The sequence below is a fragment of the Beta vulgaris genome, chromosome 2 (assembly GCF_026745355.1).
Source record: "Beta vulgaris subsp. vulgaris cultivar EL10 chromosome 2, EL10.2, whole genome shotgun sequence".
NCBI classification, from domain to species: Eukaryota; Viridiplantae; Streptophyta; class Magnoliopsida; order Caryophyllales; family Amaranthaceae; genus Beta; species Beta vulgaris.
This window is the reverse complement of record NC_079203.1, coordinates 39,341,588-39,365,791: the sequence shown is the minus strand read 5'-3', so window position 1 is coordinate 39,365,791 and position 24,204 is coordinate 39,341,588. Positions and strand designations below refer to the sequence as shown.

General features: G+C 36.4%; 2 protein-coding genes across 5 annotated transcripts; one reads left to right on the top strand and one right to left on the bottom strand.

The window, feature by feature from the left end:
- Nucleotides 1-623: 623 nt before the first annotated feature.
- LOC104886691 (cryptochrome DASH, chloroplastic/mitochondrial) lies at nucleotides 624-8,124 on the top strand. Of its 4 annotated transcripts, XM_057392616.1 has the most exons (14): nucleotides 624-766; nucleotides 2,205-2,527; nucleotides 4,012-4,151; nucleotides 4,241-4,465; nucleotides 4,741-4,866; nucleotides 5,013-5,087; nucleotides 5,164-5,280; nucleotides 5,370-5,416; nucleotides 5,509-5,585; nucleotides 5,718-5,793; nucleotides 6,279-6,348; nucleotides 6,473-6,596; nucleotides 7,041-7,090; nucleotides 7,597-8,124. In XM_057392616.1, exons 1-14 carry the CDS (start codon nucleotides 639-641, stop codon nucleotides 7,795-7,797), a joined length of 1,779 nt encoding a protein of 592 aa, XP_057248599.1. In that variant the 5' UTR covers nucleotides 624-638; the 3' UTR covers nucleotides 7,798-8,124. The 4 variants fall into 4 exon arrangements, with proteins under 4 accessions (XP_057248599.1, XP_010669467.3, XP_057248597.1 ...); XM_010671165.4 differs by lacking the exon at nucleotides 624-766 and having other exon boundaries at nucleotides 2,079-2,527; XM_057392614.1 differs by lacking the exon at nucleotides 624-766 and having other exon boundaries at nucleotides 2,079-2,527; nucleotides 4,741-4,870; nucleotides 5,017-5,087.
- A 2,391-nt stretch (nucleotides 8,125-10,515) lies between these two features.
- LOC104886692 (RNA-binding KH domain-containing protein PEPPER) lies at nucleotides 10,516-23,927 on the bottom strand. The gene is made up of 6 exons (XM_010671166.4): nucleotides 23,432-23,927; nucleotides 19,802-20,045; nucleotides 17,399-17,547; nucleotides 17,063-17,320; nucleotides 11,623-11,817; nucleotides 10,516-10,891 (listed from the first exon to the last, which is right to left on the bottom strand). Exons 1-6 carry the CDS (start codon nucleotides 23,723-23,725, stop codon nucleotides 10,688-10,690), a joined length of 1,344 nt encoding a protein of 447 aa, XP_010669468.2. The 5' UTR covers nucleotides 23,726-23,927; the 3' UTR covers nucleotides 10,516-10,687.
- Nucleotides 23,928-24,204: the final 277 nt, after the last annotated feature.

Sequence of the window (24,204 nt, the reverse complement as noted above, 5' to 3'; positions counted from 1 at the left end):
TTGTGCAGAGATTAAGTTGATCTCCAAAAGGTGGGTCCCAGTTGATGGTGATGATGATGGTGGTGGAAGGAGTGGAGATGATTTCATTTCTTTTTAGAATGTTCTTGAAAGAACAAGAAAAGAAAAGTGGGGGGAAAAGAGGAGAGAGAAAGAAGAGTGTTTTTTTTGGTGGTGGTGGTGGTGGCGGCTGCGGAGGAGGTGGCGTGAGAAACGCCGCGCAGCCAATATGACGAAACCCAGAAAACTGGGGTGGCGATGGGTGTGGGACTGGTCGGAGGTTGGGTAGTGGTGGGCTGGTGGCTAGGTGGTGGTTGTAATAGAGGAAGAAGAGGTAGATGCTGGAATAAAAAAAATTTACCTTGCTAACAGGTTACAAGTCATATGGGTGCATTTTTGGCGGACCACCTCCAAAGTTGGGGGTATTTAAAAATAATCCAAAGTTGGGGGTATTAAAAGTGGACCGCCCAAAGTTAGGGGTATTCTGATCCATTTTTCCTATCATATATTCATATTCAAGCTCACCATAGGCCAAAAAAGCTCCACATCATCATAAACTACAAACATCTCCACGTGTCAGCTTCTCCTTTACTTCTCTTCCTCCTTTCTCTCTCACACATAATCCTAAAAAAAGAAGAAAAATGTTCACTTTGAGATATTCTTCCCTCTCAATTTTTTCCTTACAAAAACATACAAACTCTTCAAAACCCACCTTATTTTCCCTCAATTTCACCCAAAATTACATCTCAAAACAATTAAATTCCATGATTTCCTCCTCAAAATCTGAAAATGTTCAACCCAAACCACCCCAAAATTCAATAATAGGAAAAATGGATCAGAATACCCCCAACTTTGGGCGGTCCGCTTTTAATACCCCCAACTTTGGATTATTTTTAAATACCCCCAACTTTGGAGGTGGTCGGCCAAAAATGCACCATTTACCTGTTATGACCGGATGAACTGGTAAACCAAAACCCCACCCCCTCTGCTCATCTCTCTCTCCTCTCATTCCCCCACCCCCAACCCCCACTGCCACCTTCCTCACCACCATTTCTCTCTCCTCCCTACCACCTTCGTCACCACCTTCACTCCCACCAACAACCACCTCTGATTTCTCCCTTCTTTATCTGTTCTCCACCACCTTCAACAACCAATCGCCGAAGATATTCCGGCGAGAGAAAACCCTAATTTCGACAAAACGTTGATAACCATAACACGACGTTAACTCCGTGGAACCTTCCAGAAGGACGTCGAATTTGAACAGCGACGCAAGAAGGAAGGCCGATTGAGTTGCGCGTGATGCAATTGCTGAGGATGAATCTGACAGAGCCGAGAATAACGTCTTTAAGGACACCAACAGAGAAGATGTCGACGGTAAAAGAGGAGGTTTGAGAGGAGAGAAAAGTGACGGCGTAAGTTTGAAGGCGTCGGAGATTAGTGGAAGGAGGTTTAAGGTTTTGTGCAGAGATTAAGTTGATCTCCAAAAGGTGGGTCCAGTTGATGGTGATGATGATGGTGGTGGAAGGAGTGGAGATGATTTCATTTCTTTTTAGAATGTTCTTGAAAGAACAAGAAAAGAAAAGTGGGGGGAAAAGAGGAGAGAAAAGAAGGTGTTTTTTTTGGTGGTGGTGGTGGTGGCGGCTGCGGAGGAGGTGGCGTGAGAAACGCCGCGCAGCCAATATGACGAAACCCAGAAAACTGGGGTGGCGATGGGTGTGGGACTGGTCGGAGGTTGGGTAGTGGTGGGCTGGTGGCTAGGTGGTGGTTGTAATAGAGGAAGAAGAGGTAGATGCTGGAATAAAAAAAATTTACCTTGCTAACAGGTTACAAGTCATATGGGTGCATTTTTGGCGGACCACCTCCAAAGTTGGGGGTATTTAAAAATAATCCAAAGTTGGGGGTATTAAAAGTGGACCGCCCAAAGTTAGGGGTATTCTGATCCATTTTTCCTATCATATATTCATATTCAAGCTCACCATAGGCCAAAAAAGCTCCACATCATCATAAACTACAAACATCTCCACGTGTCAGCTTCTCCTTTACTTCTCTTCCCTTTCTCTCTCACACATAATCCTAAAAAAAGAAGAAAAATGTTCACTTTGAGATATTCTTCCCTCTCAATTTTTTCCTTACAAAAATACAAACTCTTCAAAACCCACCTTATTTTCCCTCAATTTCACCCAAAATTACATCTCAAAACAATTAAATTCCATGATTTCCTCCTCAAAATCTGAAAATGTTCAACCCAAACCACCCCAAAATTCAATAATATATAAAGTTCCAGCACTAGAAAATAATGACATAGATAAAATTACAGGGCAAAATTTTGAAAGATACTATCTTTCTTCTTCTGAAAATCAGAGGAATGGGAAAGGGGTTTGCATTGTATGGTTTAGAAATGATTTAAGAGTGTTGGATAATGAAGCATTGTTTAAAGGTTGGGCTTCTTCTGAGGTGGTTTTACCTGTTTATTGTGTTGATCCTAGGCTTTTTGGGACTACTTATCACTTTGGGTTTCCAAAAACTGGAGGTATTATATGATTTATTGCTTTTATTTATGTTATGTTAATGAACTTGGAATTTTGATTTCTGGGTGATGCTTTTATGGATTATAAATGTACGCAATACAATCTTATACACCCTCCGTTCCAAAATATAGTTCCCATTTCTATTTTGGGAGTCAAATTTTAAAAACTTTGATCAAATATTCTTTACTAATGTATAAAAAAAACACATTTATGAGGGATCTTGTTAGATTTATCTTAATGTATAAATTCGTAATATCAACTTTTTATATTTTTTACTAATAAAAAATAGAAGATATTGTAGGTCAAAGGTACGTCTTGGAGACTTTGCAAAATGAAACGGAAACTATATTTTGGGATGGAGGGAGTATAAGTTTGAAGTTCTTTTCTTGAATTGGTAGGATGAATTACCTTACCCGACCTGAACCTCGTACATGTCAAGCAGGCTCGGGTTAACACTTAACAGAGTGATGCTATCACTCTGAGAGTAGTAGGGTTGGTAGGGATTTTTTGTACCCTTAAAGTGCCTCTTGTGGGAATTGAACCCTTAACCTTAAGATGAAGACACAATCTCAACCACTAAGCCAAGCTTAGCTTGGTATATGAGCTTGAATTACTCACTGTAATTTAAATTAATAATGACAAAGAAAATATGTTTGTACCAAAGACATAATCACGTTTGTTTTTTAGATTCTTCAGCATATTTATTTAGGAACACGCATTATCATAATTTCTACTAAATCCTATAATATTAATTGCCAACATAGAACAATGGGATTGTGAAAAGAAAATGTTATCAATTCGAAATGGATTAAGTATGTTTAATTTCATTCTAGCAAAGTAGTTGCCACAAGTATGTTTGATTTAGTGATAGCAAAGTAGTTGCACATGTATATTTCATCCATTCTAAAATAAATGGAACTTATGGGGGGAGGCATGGGATTTAAGGGAGAGGAGAGAGATAGAGAGAAACAAAAAGAAGGATCCATGTATGAATAGAGAAATAGAGAGAAGTTAATGCCAAATAAAGTAGCATTTTATTTACTTTAAAACGCCCTGAAATGGCTAATTGTTTCATTTATTATAGAACGGAGGAAATATAAGTTGCAACATTTTGATTTTCCCACTTATCAACACGACCAACGTATCTTTAACTACTACAAATTATAAAAAGATTGATAACTTATTTAAATGTACTTCAAGATGAATCCAATAACATTTTGCTTTTAACATCTATTTTATAAAGTCAAAGTGTTGCAATTGTGTGAGAACAAATGAAGTATAGCTTGCTGTGGATGAGCTTAAAACCACTAGGCATCTGATCTTGTTTCTGATGCTATTTTCTAAAGCTGGAATACTTTGGAATGTTTTTAATGTAATTCTTCTGAAGTTAATAGAAAGGAAGCTTTGTATCATGCATTCTGATTGAAGAAAAGGGTGATTTAAGTTGTGATATTATCTGATATCAGGTTTATGATTGATCTGACAGCAATAAGAGCACAATTTCTCATTGAATGTTTAGCTGACTTGAGAAAGAATTTGCGGAAGCACGGGATAAACTTGCTGATTCGGCATGGAAAGCCTGAGGAAATTCTTCCTGCACTTGCCGAAACCTTCAGAGCTCACACAGTTAAGATAGCTTTTCTTTAATATGGTTTTGTTAAACCAGATTGTTTTTATCTGAATCGACAGCTAACATACTTTTTTGACTGTACCAGATATATGCACAGAAAGAAACATGCAGCGAGGAGCTAAATGTTGAAGCACGGCTGAATAAAGGTCTTCAGAAAGTATCTCTGTCATCAAAAGTAGGTCAATCCAGAGCCCAAAATGGAGCATGTATCCCTAGATTGCAACTTGTTTGGGGATCTACTTTGTACCATAAAGATGATCTCCCATTTGATGTGAGCAATATTCCTGATGTCTATACACAATTTCGCAAGGTAAGATTTTTTCTGTACAAAAAAGTACAGATATCTTAATTTTAGATGTATAAATGTGATGTAGTAGAGTGGTGGGCCTCATTTTGAGTGAAGTTACAAAATTGCTTCTGCAGACTCTTGTTTCAAACATATAGATATCGAGCCATTTTCTTTCTGTACTAGAAGCCATAAGACGTCCTCAATGTGTTGTTTTTCTGTCATAGAAGTACTTGCAGGACACTATAACTTTATCTCTTAATTTGTTATTTGATGCCTATATTTCCTGATATTTACAGTCTATTGAATCCAAGTGCACAATCAGAGCTTGCATCAAGATTCCAGCGTCACTTGGACCTCCACCTGAAATTGAAGATTGGGGCGCTATTCCTTCTATCGACCAGTTCGGGTTACATACTCAAGAGGCATGTTTGTGGGGTCTCTTAAGTATAGATAAAGAACTTTACTTCTTCTATTTTGCAAGTGTTCATCTACCCCATCCCAGGCTTTTCTTTATAATGTGTTTCTTTTCTTTGCTAAGAAACTCAGCCAATTTCTTGTTTTATGGCAGGTAGACAGAGGTCTAGTGTTTGTTGGGGGTGAAAGTGCTTCACTCAGCAGAGTCCATGAATACTTCTGGAAAAAGGTTAGATGCTTCATTATCGAATTTCTTTGAAAGAATTTACTGGGTCATTGAATTTAATTGGTTAACTAATGTTCAGGATCTGCTGAAAATATACAAAGTGACAAGGAATGGAATGCTTGGATCTGATTACTCGACAAAATTTTCTCCATGGCTGGCTAGTGGAAGCTTATCTCCGCGTTTTGTATATGAAGAAGTAAAGTATCCAAAAGTTTATTTTCGTTATATATGTTCAGATAATGTGATAACAAAGACATTGAAAATGGAGGATAATTTTGTTTATAGGTAAAGAGGTATGAAAAAGAAAGGCTGGCAAATGATTCTACATACTGGTATTGGTTCTTTCTCCTCCTATACTCCTATACTCCTATAGATTGATAATTCAACAAGAAATATGTTTATAAACTGTTTGGTTTGATTTCAGGGTGTTATTCGAATTGATATGGAGAGATTACTTCAGGTTTCTGTCAATCAAATATGGAAATTCTATATTCCACTTGGGTAATCTACAAGATTCTAGTTTTTGATATTAGCATTGAAAATTTTAGAGTCCATATATTTACTTCAAGTTACATTTCCTCATTTTAAGCCCAATTTGATTATTTCATTATCATTTTGTCACCCTACCTTTAGGTGGGCCTAGGCAATTAGACTATAAATGGAGCCAGGAAAGCACATTGTTTGAATCATGGAAAGAAGGCAAAACTGGGTATGCATTTAACTCTGAGCACACAAATTACTTATCACTCAAGTTGTATATTATTCATCAGGGAATGTTCTTTATAGCTTTTTTTTCCCCTGAAAACTAAAAACAGAATTGTGGAATTCAGATAGATAGTTTCAGCTTTCTGTTAGTTTGGAAAATTGACATGATTACTCTCAAAATAAACATGATTAGTTCCACTATCATATGACTTCAAAAAACTAAGAGTTCATTATACAACTATCATATGACTTTGAAAATCTTACCATTAAGGAAACTGACAGTGTTACTGAACTGGATATTCAAATCTCAAGTCCTTCCTTCTCTTCTTTTTAGCTCAGTCTCAACGCTCTGGCATTTCGTCTAATGCTTCCTTGATTTTTTCACACTAAACCATGTTATAAACAGTCTTCACGGGTATTTAAGTTAGATCTTATGTGCTTGTACATGCATGGTGCTCAGATAAGAACTTTCATATCTATACATTTCAGGTACCCATTGATAGATGCAAATATGAAAGAACTAGCAACAACTGGTTTCATGTCTAACAGAGGTAGGCAGGTAAAGTTCGATATCTTTTATGCTTGTTTCAAATGTTGGAGCGATCTCAACCTAATTATCTGAATAAAATTGTGAAGAAAGTCTTTTAAATAACTAATACAGGCATTTGGATCTTTCGTGTCAGATTGTTTGTTCTTTTCTTGTAAGGGATATGGGGATTGACTGGCGTATGGGAGCAGAATGGTTTGAGACATGCCTCTTGGATTATGATCCTTGTTCTAACTATGGGAATTGGACTTATGGAGCAGGTAATATTTTTTTTCCTAATCTTTTAATCTTATTTAAGCACTACTTCGCCAATTAAGCATCACTTGAACTCAGGCTACTACATGAGCTTAGTTTTCTGTTCACTGCTTCAATGGAATCTTCAATGTTCATATTGATGTCGCTGCAGGACCACTTTGGTGTTAGTTCAGTGATTCTGCGTCACGCGTTCATTCTTTTATTGACAGAAAGTAGTATTATTTCTCCAGTTTATTGTGCATTTCATAAATGTTCTTTAGTTCAGAATTATTCGCTTTCATCTCTAAATTGATATAATAATGGAGTGTAAATTTATCGGAAATTTTTCCACATTGATTGAAGGAAGTTTCTGATCATGTATAAATTCTCTAGAATAGTTTCATGCAGTAGTCTGACAGGGAGAGCCACTTTTGTTAATATGCTGAACCTATTTGATTTTTCATATGCAGGTGTTGGAAATGATCCCAGAGAAGATAGATATTTCAGCATTCCCAAACAGGTAAAACTTCTAATTCTAAAGCCTGCTGATGAAGAGAATTGAAATTCATAATTTATACCAAGGAGCAATTATCTTATCGAAAAGTATCAAAGCCTTCAAGGGTCTGCTCGGTAGCTTGTAATACATGTTGGTAATGGTAAGGAACTTATACGTAATAAAGGAAGTCTTGTGGTAATAAAACTTCATCTCCAAATACGTGTTTTTATACACACATTCTATACGACTCGATATGAAAAAAATAGGTATTTGAGGACAGTCAAACATTTCCAAAGACATTAGGATTTACATATTTTCTATAAACTTGTTACTTCTACCACCAAATAGAATTGTTTGCCAAGCAGGTTGTTAAAGTGATAGTAGTTGATAGCAGCATGTCACAAAGATCCATGGAAAAAAGATTAGTCCCGTATTTTACCATAGTAGAATAATCTAGAAAAGCATTCAAAACACCAGTATAATTTGCAAGAAACAAGTAATAAAGGATCATGCTTCAATATGATTTTCAGGCACAGGTGTACGACCCTGAGGGCGAATATGTAGCCTATTGGTTACCAGAGCTAAAAAGGCTTCCAAAAGATAAGCGCCATTTTCCGGGGTTTTCATACCTTAAACCTATTGTAGCCCTTAAGTATGGAAACACCAGCAAACAAGGTGGCCAGAGACCTGGCTCTTCGAGAAGAGATCAGAAATGGCGCGCCAACAAATAAACGCTAAACAATAAAAAAGAATGCAAAAGCAACCTATTGAGGAACTGTGGAAAAAGATTAGAGAAGGGGATGATGAATTTGTAATTTACTTTGTGTTTTCATATCATTAGGAATGTGATATGATAATTAGAGGAATGTTAGAAGCATATACAGGTTTGCTACTATCATCTGGAAGGTAAATTAGTTGAAACTTAGTTGTAAGTGTAATATCTTCATCTGAAAAGCAAAACACTGCATAGTTTATTTTTCTTGGTAATTTAATAGAGTTAGATATTCAATTATGATCCAAACTAGTATGAAAATATTAATTATATCCTCAAGCTCTAATATGTTTGATTAGCATCTGTGGATGGATGATGTGTGGAGAAAAATAAGAGAGGAAAAAAAGGAAAGACTCTCCTCAGCTCCCTTTTCCTTCAAATTATTTCTAATAGGAACTGCTTTAATACCCAAGAACAGTTCTCATATTTATTTTCAATATGGTGTACTTTGTATACCGCATATTTCTTTTTTCTTTATTCACAACGTTGAGTATTCACGAGGACCAAGGAGAGGAGTGAGCTAAAAAAGAACCTCATGTGCTAAAAGAGAAAAAGAGATAATATATTATCAAAAATGTGAATGTTGTTACTAATAGAGAACTTCCTAAAATGAAAAACGTTGTAATTATATAAAAAAAAAAATGGAGGAAGTATAACAATACAATGAACTAGTTTAAGTTTGATATGCTTAGAGTTGTATGATCAATATGTTCAGTAGCACAATTATGTGAAGCTATTCATATCCTATTTATTTTTAAATTTTATTATATATCATATTTTCCAAATCTCTAGATAGTATGAACACTTCTAAAAAAATAATATGCCCCACTGGCCCACTCCCAACCTAATATTCAAATATAATTCCTCTTCGAAATTGTCAATAAATTGACTTTTGAATTATTTACATTTTCTTTTGACAATATATGTTGATTTCTATGCAAAGAAAAATATAACTATGGAACTTTTTTTTTTTTTTTTTTGACGGGAACTATGTAGAATTTTATTGACTTAGTCTTTACATATATACTTTCAAAATAATAATATTGTTTTTGGTTATAGAGAATTAATGATATACTCTCTCTATTTCTTTACTTTCAACGTTTCAGACTTTCAGTAAGGGTCCTTTTTTTTTCTCTTTTCTCTCATCTCCCAAAGGCCAAATCCTTATGTTATACTTCAATGTTGCAAGTATAAAGAGCACCGAAGGAATCATACGGTTAAAAATATGCATTGGCAAGCAAGTTGAGAAAAATATATTAAGCATTTCAAAGCAAATTATGCATAATTAGGTAACAGTATTGCTTGATTTGTCCCAATAACTACTAACAAAAGATTTTTTTTTTATAATACTTAGATACAAGTCTACATTATATTATATATGCCAACTCTTGCGGAGTTTTATATTCATCTAAAATATTTTAAATGGCCTTTTTTTCTGTTCTAGAATTTAATGTCAATATACCATGACTATTATACATGTTTTTACAACTAGAAGTACAAGCGTCAGGAGGCTGCAAAAATCAACTTGTGCCCACGAAATGGATGTCACACTTTATCTATACTTGCTACTATAACTATATTATGTATGTTGTAATCCAAAAGTAAGGATGGCATCTGACCCTAGTTCGTTCCAATTCAAAGGAAAAAAATATGAACCGACTCCGACGAAAAAAAATTGAATCCGACTTCGTTTAAAAAGTCCGACTCCGAGTCAGAAGAGGATCAGAGTCGGATCTTATAAAATAATCCGAGATCCAAATCCGACTTTGACTTTACTTCAATTAATCCATTTTTCTTATTTATGTTAATGATTATTTATGTATAACTTGAATTCGACTTTCAACCCATTGTATTATATCAGAATTTCCCAGTCTAGAAATGATTATTAAAAATAATAGTAATATTTAAATTATTTGTACTATATAAAATTTCCATATGATTATTAGAAAAAAAATGTAATGATTAGATTATTGTATCACAGAAGACTTTTCTATTATAACAAATGGGCTGAAAAATATATCACATTGGATTCGGAGTCGGATGTTCAGATTTTAAGTCGAATCTCAAAATTTTAAGTCGGATCGGATGTTCGGATTTTAGTTGGATCGAAGTCGGATTTTTGGATTCGGATGTCGAAGTCGGATTTTCGGCTTCGGATGTTGGAATTGGGGTCGATTTAAAATCCGACTTCTTGTAGGGTCTGAGTCAAATTCTGCATAATCCAATCCAAGTCCGACCTATTGCCATCCCTAAAATGCCATTCAGCCTACAAAATTCGGAGTCTCAGATTTCAGATAATAATGCAAGCTCCCCCGCAGAATTCGGATCCGCTTGAAGCATCAAGCATAAAATGCATTCCTATAAGTGGTTAATCGACAAACGAGCATTATTTAAAAGTTTCAAATGTAACTAAGTCCTGGAGTTTGCAAATCGCGACTTTCTATCCATAATTAGTCAGTGGTCCTGGATATTATCTAGAGTTCACTCTACATTAGTTGCATGAACAAGCAGCTGCACACAGACATTACTCGAACTCATATGACGAGTAAAATTGCAAAATGCAGCAGGTTCCCACAGATTCAGGTTCGAGTTTAAAGAAATATACTAAATTCAGCACCCAAAATAAGAAAAGATAACAAACGACGAAAGGGCATGAGAGTTGATGGAAGAAAGAAAATTCAGTAAAACACAACCTTTCTGCTATGACATTTAACAAGATTAGAAGGTTATCAACTTGAAAATCTTCTAATAGGACAAGTTACTAGCAAATAATACTAGTATTGAACAAGGTTTAAAGATACAAGGCGAAAAACACATCTGCTTCTGCAGCTGAAAAAATGAAAAAAGACTTAGAACCTGTAGCTACTGTATCCTCCCAAGCCCGAAGAATAACCTCCTCCGAGACCTTGACTTGCATAAGATGATAAAGAAGACAAGGATGACGGTTGATATGTGCTTTCAGGTAGCTGTGAATAGGTAGAACCACCATACCCCAAATCACTTTTGCCATAAATGCTAACAGCAGCCGCTGCCTTTTGACCATTTATTGAATCCTACAACCCATAGAAAACATAATCAATACCATCAACACACTCCTCCTATGGTTATGACTTGTGGCATGCCTGCCTATTTTCTAAACCTGTCAAAAATCAACTCGACTAGAAAATAGCGAGTTTTAACCAAATTCTTTGTCACCCAAAACCTGATTTTATCCAACTCAAACAGCAGGAAACATGTTGGGTCAGAAACCCATTGTATATACAGTAATGAAATGAGATTATGAGAGCTTACCTACACAAAATACTTTGTCTAGTACCATCAATGTGTTTAATATGGTGCCTTTTCAGCTTAGACAGCAATTCTATGGTCGGACTTGGCTATAAACGTCTATGTTTATTATGTTAGCACATATATTTTGTGAATTTCGAAGAACGTTTGTAAATATCACTCTAAATAAGGAATTGTAAGACGCCTTTAAAACTCTTAATCCGTTGGGTTAACACAAACCCGAAAGCATTAGGTCCTGACCAAGCATTATTTGCCTGTATCCCGGCGTGCAAAGGACCCAAAAAATTCTTCAACCCAAACCAGGCCCAACTGACCTGACAACTCCACTATTTCCTTCATTTTTATTTAGGCTTGAAATACCAAAGTGTGGTGTAACCGTATAATAGTATCTCGTTGAAAACGAACAATTTCAATTTGAGTTTTAGAGTGAAAAGCCAAGTAACATAATTCACATATCACTAGTGTAGCAAGACAATAAGCAACAGGAGGCACAAACCTGGATCAGCTGTTGAGCAGTCTGGACCTGAGTTGAAGTGCCCTTAATTTCTACAGTGATCTCATCACCTCGACCGTAACTTTCTTGGACGGTAAGAACTGCACCGCTGTTACGACGGATGTAGGCAATATTTCTTCCAGCAATTCCAATGATGTCTTCAGCATAAGAAAGTGGTACTTGCATCGTTTGTGTAATCTGAGTAGAGTAATTTACAAAAGAGCTGGAGTTTATCACAAACAAAAAGAATTCAAATAATAACAGACAGCTGATGTGCGAACTGCAAATATATAATATCGTTAAAATACTTTTTTCTTCTTCAATTTTGATAAGAAAGGATCAAAAGTAGACCTTGACCCAACTAAATCATTACAGATCAAGGTCACAAAAAGAAGTTTCTATAGAAACAAGGCAGCCATAAAGATCTGCTAACAAACATATATGTGCATCAGTTGATATAAAGGGAGACGAGATTTAGCACAAAAATCGTGTGTCGTGTCATCGCGTCCGACTCAGCACTTCACTTGGATATTTGATTTCAGACAAAAAAACTTACTTATTCTACAACATAGCCATGTCGGACACTTGAATACCCGTATCCGAGTAGACACTTAATCTGTGTCTGGGTAACATAAGTAACAGGTGCATGACTGCATGCAAGCATCTTTGCAGAAGTGATAGAACCACCACTTAGAAAAGATATTAATACTGAGACTGAAACAACTATAATTACCAACATTAAAAATAAAAATAAAAAAAACGAAACTGAAAGAGCTTGGTCCATCCAATGGTCTTTTTTTCAAATTACAAGCCCTATTGCTACATCCTAACTACAGCACTCATGGAATTTCCATGAGGCAATTATCTAGTCTTTAACCCCACAAGCACATCACTTTTTTCTAGAAATGTGCGAGAACAATATTATATCAGCAAGTCCACTTTTCTTCTTGTGTCTTACAATTACATTCTCGACTGAAATACGATATGCCATCATCACAAGTAAAAGATGACTCCCAATTAACCAATTCCTGAACCAAAAAAAAGTTGGCCAAAATTTACCTCCAAAATCTGTACTTCTTAGCCTCAACTACCTATTCAATCCAAAGCCACAATACAAGCTTTTTTCCTAAGTAGAACTTTTGTCTATCCAACTCTGATCCTACAGCAGAAATGATACCAGCTGGACATTATTCAATCAAAGAAAGCCTACTGAATCCACGAGCAAGAGCCGTTGACACAGAGCCCCAGAGAAAAGGAAAAATATGGATTCAACAGCAACAAATATTAAAGAGTGAACAGAAAAAAAAAATGAGAAAGTGAGGGAAGTAAGACGAGAAAAAATAAAAGGAAGAAGAAAATGAATGAGGTGTAAAGAGCAAACCAAAAGTTTAATAGAGGTCAGTGTATATAAAAACCACAGTATTAGGATTCAGATAAGATACAGGAAATTTTATGAAAGAGGCTAGAGAGAGGAAAAACACATGTGAAAAACAACAAATGGAAAGGTTAGAAAAACCTCAGAAGGAGAATAAATATAAATTGTTTTAAGAGAAAAGTTGGCAAAGCTCAAGGGATAAAGTAAAAAGAATAATCATAAACATGTTGGCAACATAGATTTTCTGCCTACACTAATCCCTATCTAATGCCATACTTCAGCATCAATCATCTTGGTAAGGTCATCCCATGTAGTCTGAGTTTGACATGTCCAAGTCACCTTAGGCAATTCTCCACTCATCTTGTTATCAATAAGTGTAACCCCAACTTTCTCCTAATTATCTCATTCCTCAACCAATCCTTTCTAGAAAGTTCACACATCCAATGTAACATACACATTTCCACCACATTCATCTAATTGACGTGCAATGCTTCGTTGCCCAACATTCTGCTATACAATAGTGCAAGTCTAATGGTGTAGTGCAATTTTTCCCTTCAATCTTTGGAGCATGCCAGGATCACATAGAATTCCCGAGCAAAAGGTTTAGTTAAGATATGCCATATTCCACTAAGTATACAAATGGAACCTATCCATACATGAACCTATCCATGTATCTTCCAAACCGTCCACACTAACAATCCACCCTTCTCCTCCAAAAGGTGATTTTAGCAAATAACCAAATATAATATTTGGACTAAGGGTAACATTGGTAATTTGTCGTTACATCTCCGCCTCCTGGAGCCCATGTATCATATATGCCCCCAAAATAAAGATATATTAAGATATATATTGAGCCTCCAGCTTTTAAAACAAAAAAAAAAAAAGAGAGAATATATATTCAGCAGGACATATTTGAAATCACTTAATTGAACCTCCGCTTCTTCGACAAAACAGGCCTAACATTCTTTTGATCGAAATCTTACCGAAAGCAAAATTCTATCATTAAGAAAAGTGTCCGGAAATAGAACTTCAGTCAAAGAGATTGAGTTCGAAGTTGGAACTCAACCATTTACATGATATTCTTTGGTTCCAATATGAGCATTTCGAAACTGAAATTCCAAAAGGTCAACTGTTATTTCCTCCAACAGACATCAGAAACAGGATCATTAGGAGTATTAACAAATTGAGAAGTCAAGGGAACAACAAACATCTACTACTTAATTCTAGACTCTTCCCGTTGTTCTAATCTCCTCACTCTACTATACCTTCTACATGATAATAATGCTCCTATTCTTAATCCTCACATCAGCAAACACCTCCAAACTTCAGTCTTTTGCCACTTCAAACTCATGTCATCACTCTTTCACTTCTCACTAGTGTGAGAACGAGAACCCCAACTAGTGTTAGAGATGTTGGATTGCACTTCAAAGTAATGAAATAGTATTCAACATCATACTAGCATCGGATTCAAATGAAAAAATCAAACTCTAAGCACAAAGGAAGCTAACTACTCATCTTATCCCTAGCCTAAATCACCCATTGTTTCCACTAGGTAAGGAAATACATGAAAATCACCTCCCATCACCCACAGGGAAATGCATCAGCCACAAAATCCTCCAATCTCTTGAACAAAGATGTAATGAACAACCTAAAGAGAGGGGTAGCATTGCATTATTATTAGTGAGAAGTAATTTGAGGAACAAAGAAGAGAGTTTTCACAGGAAGAAAGTGAGAGCAGAGAATCAGAAATGCTATACATATAGGAGTAGAGATAGCATAAGGCATCCAGAAAAAAGGATTGTCATTTTAGTGTGTTGAGCTTACATTGTGAGTGACTCAAGCCACTCGAAAGCTAAAATATTTCGGGCACCAATTTAGGTTTTCCCATTTATCAATCAAAACCATGCTCTACTTCCTAAATTTTATGCTCTGAGATTTCACTTTATAACCAAAGAAAGCACAGAGAAACCCACACAGCAAACAATTACTCAGCTTTACTACACATCACAACACAGAAGAACTTAGGAGAAAGAGAACAAAGCAACGAGATCTGAGAACTTTGAAACATCTATCATCCGTGCTGAATTTGAAATGTCATAATTCATAAAACTCGCATCTAGGACCTCTAACTCGGAATTCAGCAAATATTAAGAAACTCAACAAGCCAAAGACCAAAACACGCATACAAAATCAAACCTTATTGAAGGGAATCTCTGGAAAATATCCGTCATAATAAAGTGTACAGAAAACAATATGCATTTTGATACCCAGGTTATGTCCAAGAGCACTCGAACCACAATAAGATGGTCAGAGAATTAACATCAGTGAGAGCACACAAGACTCTGTAAAATGCCAGGTACTCTGTATCTAAAAGACATAAGCAAGGTAATGAAAACATCAGACTCTAGAAGGTTAGAGTTTAACCATCGCTGTTATTTCACCTCAGGAACAACTCAATGAATTTGATAGTCAGCACAGTCATCTCCATTAAATATGTGACGGAGAAAGTAGGAAGTTAACTCAGAAGACGGGGAGGGGGGGCTAAAACACCACAGATGAGGTCTAAGATTCGTAAAAAGCAAAGTCTTTCAAGGCTGGATGATAGAGAATATTCTTTACAAGAGTAAGGCAGCATTTGGATACGCAGTAGAAGGCTATGATAAGCAGCTAATGCTCGAAGACACGATATTCTTTGCAATTTTGCAGCTACTAATGCCTAAAATACAAAACACTACATCGCAGGGAAAAGAAGGAGAGATGAGCCATCTCTAATTTTGGCGGGACAGCTGTGAACAAGTTGATATTTCTCAAAGCATAACCTTCGCCCTAAATATGTTCAACTGAATGCTGCTCAGAATCTAAATCAGAATAAACCCTTTGCAGGTTGCAGATTTGCTAGTTCATAATTCCTGCCCAATCCCACTTTAGTTTTCAAAGGTGCAAGGCGAAGGCGCGCGCATTTTGTAGGTGAGGTACACCATTATTTCTTTTAATTAATTGTTTTTCTTGGTACTGAAATTCAAATGATGAGCCCTAATAAATGTTTAAACAATAAGAACAAAAAAATCCCAACCTTTTCTATAAAACAAAAAAAAGAACTTAAAAAAAATTAGGAGCCTAATTCAAATTTCATACCCCATTATTTCTTTCATTTATTTGTTTTTCTTGGTACTGAAATTCAAATGATGAGCCCCGGTAAATGTTTAGTTAATAAGAACAAAAAATCCCTACCTTTTCTATAAAACAAAAAAAAAGAACTTAAAAAAAAAGCAGGAGCCTAATTCATACCCGACTTCAGTTAGGTAACTTTAAGAAATGGGAAGAGAGAAAAAGAATACAGAAAGAGCAGAAGAGGTCACAGAAGGGCAGATGAAGAGGAGTGGACAGGAGATTGAAGAGAACTTGCCTGAAAGCTCTTCACTGGCGACAACTACCGGCGGATCTGATGCCAGAAAGCACCGGAGATGTTCGCGGGCCATCTCTGTCATAGTTACCAAGTCGGCAACCACCAACTTCATTCTAAATTTTAGTTTCGTAAATTAGGGTTTAAATCAATCCCAAAATGGAGATTCCGATTTACGGTAAAATTAAAAGATAATTTATGCAATTGAGTGAGAGCTTTTGCTCAAGACTTGTGTAAAGCATAGGTAACAATTACTTAGAAAAATTGACTGCTTTGAATTCAACTCAGATCTCTTCTTTCACACGATGTTACAAAAAGCGGTCAAGGCGATGCACCTCACCTCGTCAGAGGCGGCTGCAGGCGCCCGTATCGTTGGTCGCTGCGCCATCTTTTTGGATATTTTTTTTCCTGGCGCTTGGACTCACCTCTCGCCTAGGCACGCCTTGGGCGCACTTTTAAAAGTAAATATCACCGGTCGTCTAGGGAAGAAACATATACTACCTTTATCTATATTAGTAAGATGTCAAAACAAAGCCATCAAATCAACATTGAGTAATGCTGGGCTTTGAACCAACAATGAAGCCACCAAACGTTCCTACCTACACCAGGGGATATAATGAAAAACTGGCATCTTCATCTAGACAAACATATAAGCATAAGAATACCTGAGTAACTATAGGAGGAGCAGCACGATTAAGCCCCGTAGAATGGAGAGAACTTAGTGCTGGATCGGATCCATAAAGTGACACTGCAGAACGAGGGAATTTCATATCCAGCTCCGCTTCACGGTCAAAATAACTTTCCCGCTTAAATGACAGAGAATGATCAGTATCAATCAATGTCTGAGATGTGGTGTTCTGTGCCAAGGATTGGGGTTTATCTGCCAGAGCATCAGCCCTATCCTGCGAGATGGCTGCAGTGTACTGCGGAAACGGTGTATTAGCCACAAATACCTCTGACAAATATAAAAAGGTGAACCTATAATTAAAAATATTTCTTACAGATTTCTCAAACATAGCCACAACACTGTGGTCATGCAAAAACTTCCGCAAGTGACCAAGCACTGCTTCCAATGCTTGTTGAACCTTGAAAGCTTCACCAATTATTTCAACAACCCTTTCTTCAGAAGTTACATATGAGTAAAGTCCACCTAAACAATATATATGTCGAGTTAGATTTCTTAGAGAAGCAAAAGATGGAAAAAGAGTTCTAAATGTTCATCAAACCACCAAGTTACTAAGCAAAAAGTCATTCTGAAACTGTACCCCTTTGTCCCTAGATAGCAGGCTACATTTCTATTTTAGTACATCCATCAATAGACGACTTTTTACATTCAGTACTTTAAACTTTGAACTTTCCATATCACCTCTAATGATAACGTCGACAAAGAACTAAGAATAAACTACATTTTGAGGTGAAGACAAAAAAAATTTACATAGGGAAGGATAATGTGGAATTTTAACTCAATTTCTTAATGTGACCTTCAATTAAATCCTACCTATTATTTACGGACAGAGGGATTATAGGAATACGTCTTAACAGTCACACTTATCCTTCCGCCAGACTAATCATGTTGGCCATTGAAAAAATAGACTTATATTTATAGTACTAGTCGACTAGTCGTAGTACCAGGCACTCACTGCTGAGTGCTGAAAACTTATAAATGGAAAAAGATTCGATTACAAGAAGAATCCAGAAATACAAGGAAGGATCTCTTATCAAGCAAGAAGTGAAATTCAGGAAAAGATCCTTTTAACCCCGTTGCTAATAAATACAAAATCAGAAATGCAAAGAAACTATCGCTCAATAGAAGGCTGCCACAGAATTACTCAACAACTCTCCTTGCATTACACTTTAATCTAATCATGTATTTTCATACGGCAAAAATTTCTTTTCCAATTCTTGAAAATAGGAATCTCAGAATTTCCAAAAAAAATCTTCAGTCTTTAGGAGAAAAAAAATACATCTTTGCACCATCAGTTCAATCTATACTAATATATTAAAAGGCGTTCCTAAACGAGTAACAGTGCCACGTGGCGCTCTCCCTAAAGCATTTTACTCCATGTAATCCACATACAATAAAAAAAACTAGAAATTGTATAGTATAAGGTTTGATCCCATGACCTCAAGGTTATATATTAAAGTCTTAACCACTAGACCAAGTGATATTTAATTTTATCATTTTAAAGCATAATATTAATAAATGAAAACTTTCCTTATCCGGGTCATAGCCCGGGCCTAATAACTAGTTATAAGCCAAATCCTGACGTCACATGAGTGGACTTACATTGTCTACTACTTCAAACAGCTAGGAATATTCAATCAATAGCAAGATACCCGTCGGTGACGGGATAATTCAATAAACTCAAGATTGTACATGAAAACCCCACTAGAACATAGCTGCCACCAACTACTAACAGAACATACAATTTTAGAAATCAACGTTGCTGCATGCATGATGTGTCTAGCAAAAAATTGGTATACTGTATATTCCTCAAGTCACGTTATCACATATTCCAACTACAAAACCTCAAGCACATACATATAACCAAAGGAAAAGGTGCACAGATACAATCCATCATTACGATACAATCAACACAACAAAACGACCACCGCATATGCAGCATATTAGATCAAATAATGCAGACTAACTGCTATTAAGATCATTTAAGGAGTAAAAAAAAGTTAAAAGCTGCAAATAGTGGGTTTAGAGGCACAATCTATAACAGCACCTCTAGCCTACCAGTCCCATTATATATTCTTCTTAGTGTTACGCAACCAGAGAAATCCATCAAGATCTTCCTCTATAAAAACTTTTTTAAGAAAAAGGAAAAAAGAATCAGGCAGAAGTATAAAGTATTTGATTTTTCTCCATATACATCTTAATATCCAAGCTCATAGGTCAGATCACCTTAAACTGGCTTGATGTTTGTAACTTTGTATTTGACTATAATACTTCCTTTTACTTCCTCCGTTCTTTAATAAATGCAACATTGTAGGAGTTGCATATTTTTTAAGATGAGAGAGACATAAATATATGAAAAAAGGACCCATGTGATAAGGAGAGAGATAGAGAGAAAACATAGTCAAATTTAGTAATGTTGCAATTAATATGAAACTTCGAAATAAGGGAAATGTTGCAATATAAAAGGAGGAAGTATATGATTAGAACTCAGCTTGCCTGCAATAACATAGTCGTACTACAGACACAGATAAACCCATACCCTAACAATGAAGTATATTCCCACTGCAGGAAAAGCAGCAAATTTTTTAGGGAAGTAGGCTGCTAGAACTACAAACGGACTTCAATGCTATTGGAGGTTAAGGGATAAGAAAAACTTGGATAACTTACATACAAATACCTCAGACAATATCGAAAGCACAAGAACAGTTACACCACAAACCTTCAGGCAAAACACGCACAATAGCAGCACTGCTCTCCTGTATTGCTTTGATTGTAGCTCCCTGCTTTCCAATTAATTTACTGGCTTGTGTGGATGCAACCAATAACCTTATTGAACAGTATGCAGCTGCATCAGCTGAACCTTCTACATCACCAACACCAGAAACACGCTTAAACACTCTTATTGATGCATCCATTGCTGGAGACAAAGGAGCATCTGGCTCTTCTTTCCCAGATATCAGAACCTAAGTCAGAAAACAACAAACAGCTACCTTATTAAAGAGTGCAACACATATCAAAAGCAACTTTACTATGAGACACACAAGAGCAATGTTAATATTCCCTTCATCCCCATTTGTTTGCCCCGTTGAGCTTTAGTCACATTTTTCATTTTTGGTTGGGTGAAATTCATGAACAAATATGGTGGGACCATATATAGTGAGTGTGAGAGTAAAACGGTGGTCTCCCATGGTCACTTTTAGTACGGGACAATCTTTTAAGGACATCCCAAAGAGGATATTGAGGTAAACAAAAGGAGACGGAGGATGTAATACACATTGGGTTTCCCTCTCTTCTTTCTTATTTTACCTCTCCTTTTTAAAGAGTTTCCAGACAAAAGTTTATATGCAAATTGAAGAAAAAGATCAAGTGCAAGATGCCATCAGAGGTAGATAATATAGCAAGGCTGTAAATTTGGATTCACAATGAATGAATTAAAGGATTTGCATCTTGAAAGCACCCAGAGTCGTGAACCTTAAAGGTTATTAAGACAGCAAGAATTAAAAGGCTCATACAATTCACAGAACCTCATTGCATTTGTTTGCAACCAGGTCAAAATGGCTTTTGAAACCCAAGGCTCGCCTCTAACACCAAGCCACCTGCCAGGCTGCCAGTAGTTGGCCATGAACAACGGATGAAAGGATAAATGCCATTTTAATTAAGGCCTTTCCCTCCCTTCTTTGTGAGTTTTCAGACAAAAGTTGACATGTGAATTGAAGGAAAAGATTGAGTGCAAGATGTCATCAGAGATAAGTAATATCAAGGCAGCCAATCTGGATTGAGTGGATTCACAACGGATGAACTAAAGGATTTGCATCTTGAAAGCACCCAACGCCACAGATCTTTAAGGTAATAAAGAGAGCATAAATCAAAAGGCTCGTATAACTCACAGAACCCTATTGCATTTGTTTGCAACCAGACTAAACAAAGGACAGCTTTTAAAAAATCTTGCAAAGTAATGTATTTTCCTTGACCATCCCAAAACCATATTGGTTAATCAGGGTGTGGGCAAAGGCAAACCCTAGCAAGACAAATCCAAGTTTCACATCAAGATCAATCAACCTGCCACTAGTTTGCCGTTAACAACAGAGAACCAAATAAATGCTATTTCCATTAAGGCATTTTAAATGATAATACACTTATAGCCTATGTAGCATGGGTACTTCTTCTAGGTCACATACTCGTACCCATACCCGTACCCGATACGATACGTATCCTATATGGGTACGCGTACCCTTTCCTGAAATTTCAAAATCTTGCAGTTTTCTGTCCCCGTACCCATATCCGTCTATGTGCAACCTAGCTTATAGCATATGATTTATGAAAACAATTATCAGAACCAACGTCATACCTCTCTGAAAACTCCAGAATAAAGGATTAGCCTTGTCAGGTCATCCAATCTGGATATGTTTCAAGAAGGGAACTGGTTTGTTGAGAAAATTAAGAAGACAGTAAAAAAAACAAGTTGCAAATGTCCCCAAACCCCTATCCAATCTCTGTTTTCAAACATACTCGAAAAAGACAAAAAAATCGAACAACCTATAAGTTAGATGATGTTCTCTTTTAAACACAAGAGATTACCTCAACATCCTCATTGTCCACGTATAACAGCCCAATTATTTTTGTAAATTTATAAACCATAACATAATTAAAATTTGTTAAATATATCCTACAGTAAGCTGATTAGTGGTCTGCAACAACATAGAAAAGACAGATACTATAACATTGTAAGAGCCTTCAAGAAAAGCAAGGTTGAGGTTGCTCTCACAACAAGAAAACTCAAATTGTCCTCTAGAGCAATTAACAACGAAATATTAATGAAACTGTCCACTCTACCCCTCTCCAAACTAAAAAAAAGAAGCAAAAACCCTCAGAACCCATGTTCTTACAGAACATTCATGGCATCAAATGTGACATATTGTATCAACACATGCAAACACAAGGTAATGTTAAGGAAGATCTACTTTACATCAAAGAAATTGCTCCAAAAAGCCAACAATGGTTCTCCTTTCATTATGCTCCCTCTCAGCAAACTTTCCTACTTTAACCAAGCAAAAAAAAAAAAAAAGGTTTTACATTATCACTTAAACAGAGTATTCCTGCTTGTAAGAAATTGCAGAACGATGGCCAAATGCTCTTTCTCAATTCACAAGACTTGCAAAGTTCTTAAGGCACCAGCATATCATCATTGATGCAAGACCAGCATTTACTCACCATAAATTGCATTCATGCTCGCTAGTACAAGCAAAGTAACAGCTCCAATGACAAAATCCTCATGACACTCTCTTTCGTATAAACATACTTGATACTAACCGATGCTACCACCAAAATAATATCTAATCATCAGCTACCACCGATGCTACTACCATACTCCCAAAATAGATTACTCGGTAAAGAAAACAAGAAGTGCTCAGAAGACAGAGGTATAGATTGGAAAAGGTCTTCCACAAATCAAAACTTTCTACCACTATTAGAGTTACACTTGTACAATAATCATCAGCCAGAGTAAGGGTTACGTAATACTCATAGATCAAGCATATGATACATTAGATTCCCAATACTAAGTTGTAATTGCCAGCATCCCAAACAATAGCCTTAAACATATAGATATTGCCAGCATGGAGAACTCAAACTATGTTTATGATTCCAACGGATATTACCCACAGATAAAACCCTAATGGAATTATGGGAACAAACCAGCTGGACCCGAACAAACAACATCTTCCACCCAAGAAATAAACCTTTAACAAAATTCAGAGAAACCCTAATCACAAAATCCGCAAAGCTCTCTTTTTGAAAAAAATTCCTTCTAGAACTGCAATATCCTAGTACATGCCTAGAGATAAATAGCCCTAATTAGAGCAACAGCTCCACCGCCAAAGCAACCAAATTGGTCAATGCTACAACTGCAGTATTTATTTGCAAAGAAAATTCAAGAAAACCCCAGAAATACATCCATTCGATCTCCAAAAAATTCTCCTTTTTATTCAGATTTCTCCCAACGTTACAAAATCGTAGCTACTCACAGAACTGAAGAAACCAATCAAATATATATAATACTTTTAAGAAAACAAACAACTTCCGCAAAATGTCAATAACCACTAAAAAAAAAACCCTAAAAAGGTTCTATCATTTCATCCCAAATCTCAATACTACACAATCATTCTTACCAAGATAATCAAGAAATCTCACATAAACTAACACACCCAAATTGACCGTTCTCAACAACTGTATTAACAAAAACAGTAACCAAAATTTTCCCACAAAAAGGAAAAATTCAATAAACCCTAATTAGTTCAAGAAATAACAAAAACATATCTTTCATAGCAATAGCCAATAAGGGTAAACTAACCACACGATCAGGGATGCCAACGGGGGCTTCGAGAACCCGAATCCGAGCTTTGGTTTCGTCACACATCTTCTTCACTAGCTCACCTTTTCGCCCAATTATACTACCAACTTTAAGGACTGGAATAATGAGTCGGAAAACATTGTAGCCGGGCCAACCGGGCCACTTGGGTGTGGGTGTGGTTGTGGTTGTGGTTGTGGTGGGGGCTTCTGAATCTGGAGCAGGTTTGCTGTTTTCTTCTGCTGTTTCTTCAGGTGGGTTGGTGTGTTCATTCTGTAGTTCTGCTGTTTCCGCCATTTTTAGAGGTTAATTATTTCTCCTTTGTTGGGGAAGAAAGGCGTAGGAGAGAGAGAGACAGCGCACAGGAGGAGTGTAAAAGGTTGCGGGAGTGTTTGGGGAAAGAGGGGAAGGGAATGGTGAATGGGGGGTTTTGGAGGGGTCGAAAGAATTTTGAGGAAGAGGAGGAAACGGAGATGGTTAAATGCCTAGGCTAGAGGTGCTAATCGAAGGAGTCGAGTCAAGTCGAATCAAGTCGAGTCGAGTCGAGTCGAGTCGAGTCGAGTTAGGTTTGTGTTTGACGTGAGTTGTTGTGATAATTTGAGTGCTGGTTTAGCTTTTTTTATGATAGAATTGAGTTGAGTTGTTTATTAATAAATATGTTAGATATATTATTATGTTTGAAATAATTATGAGAAAAGAGAAAGTGAAATGGATTGACGAAGTGGCTAATAATTATATTGACAACGGTATCAATTTAACAACACTTTTCCCTCAGG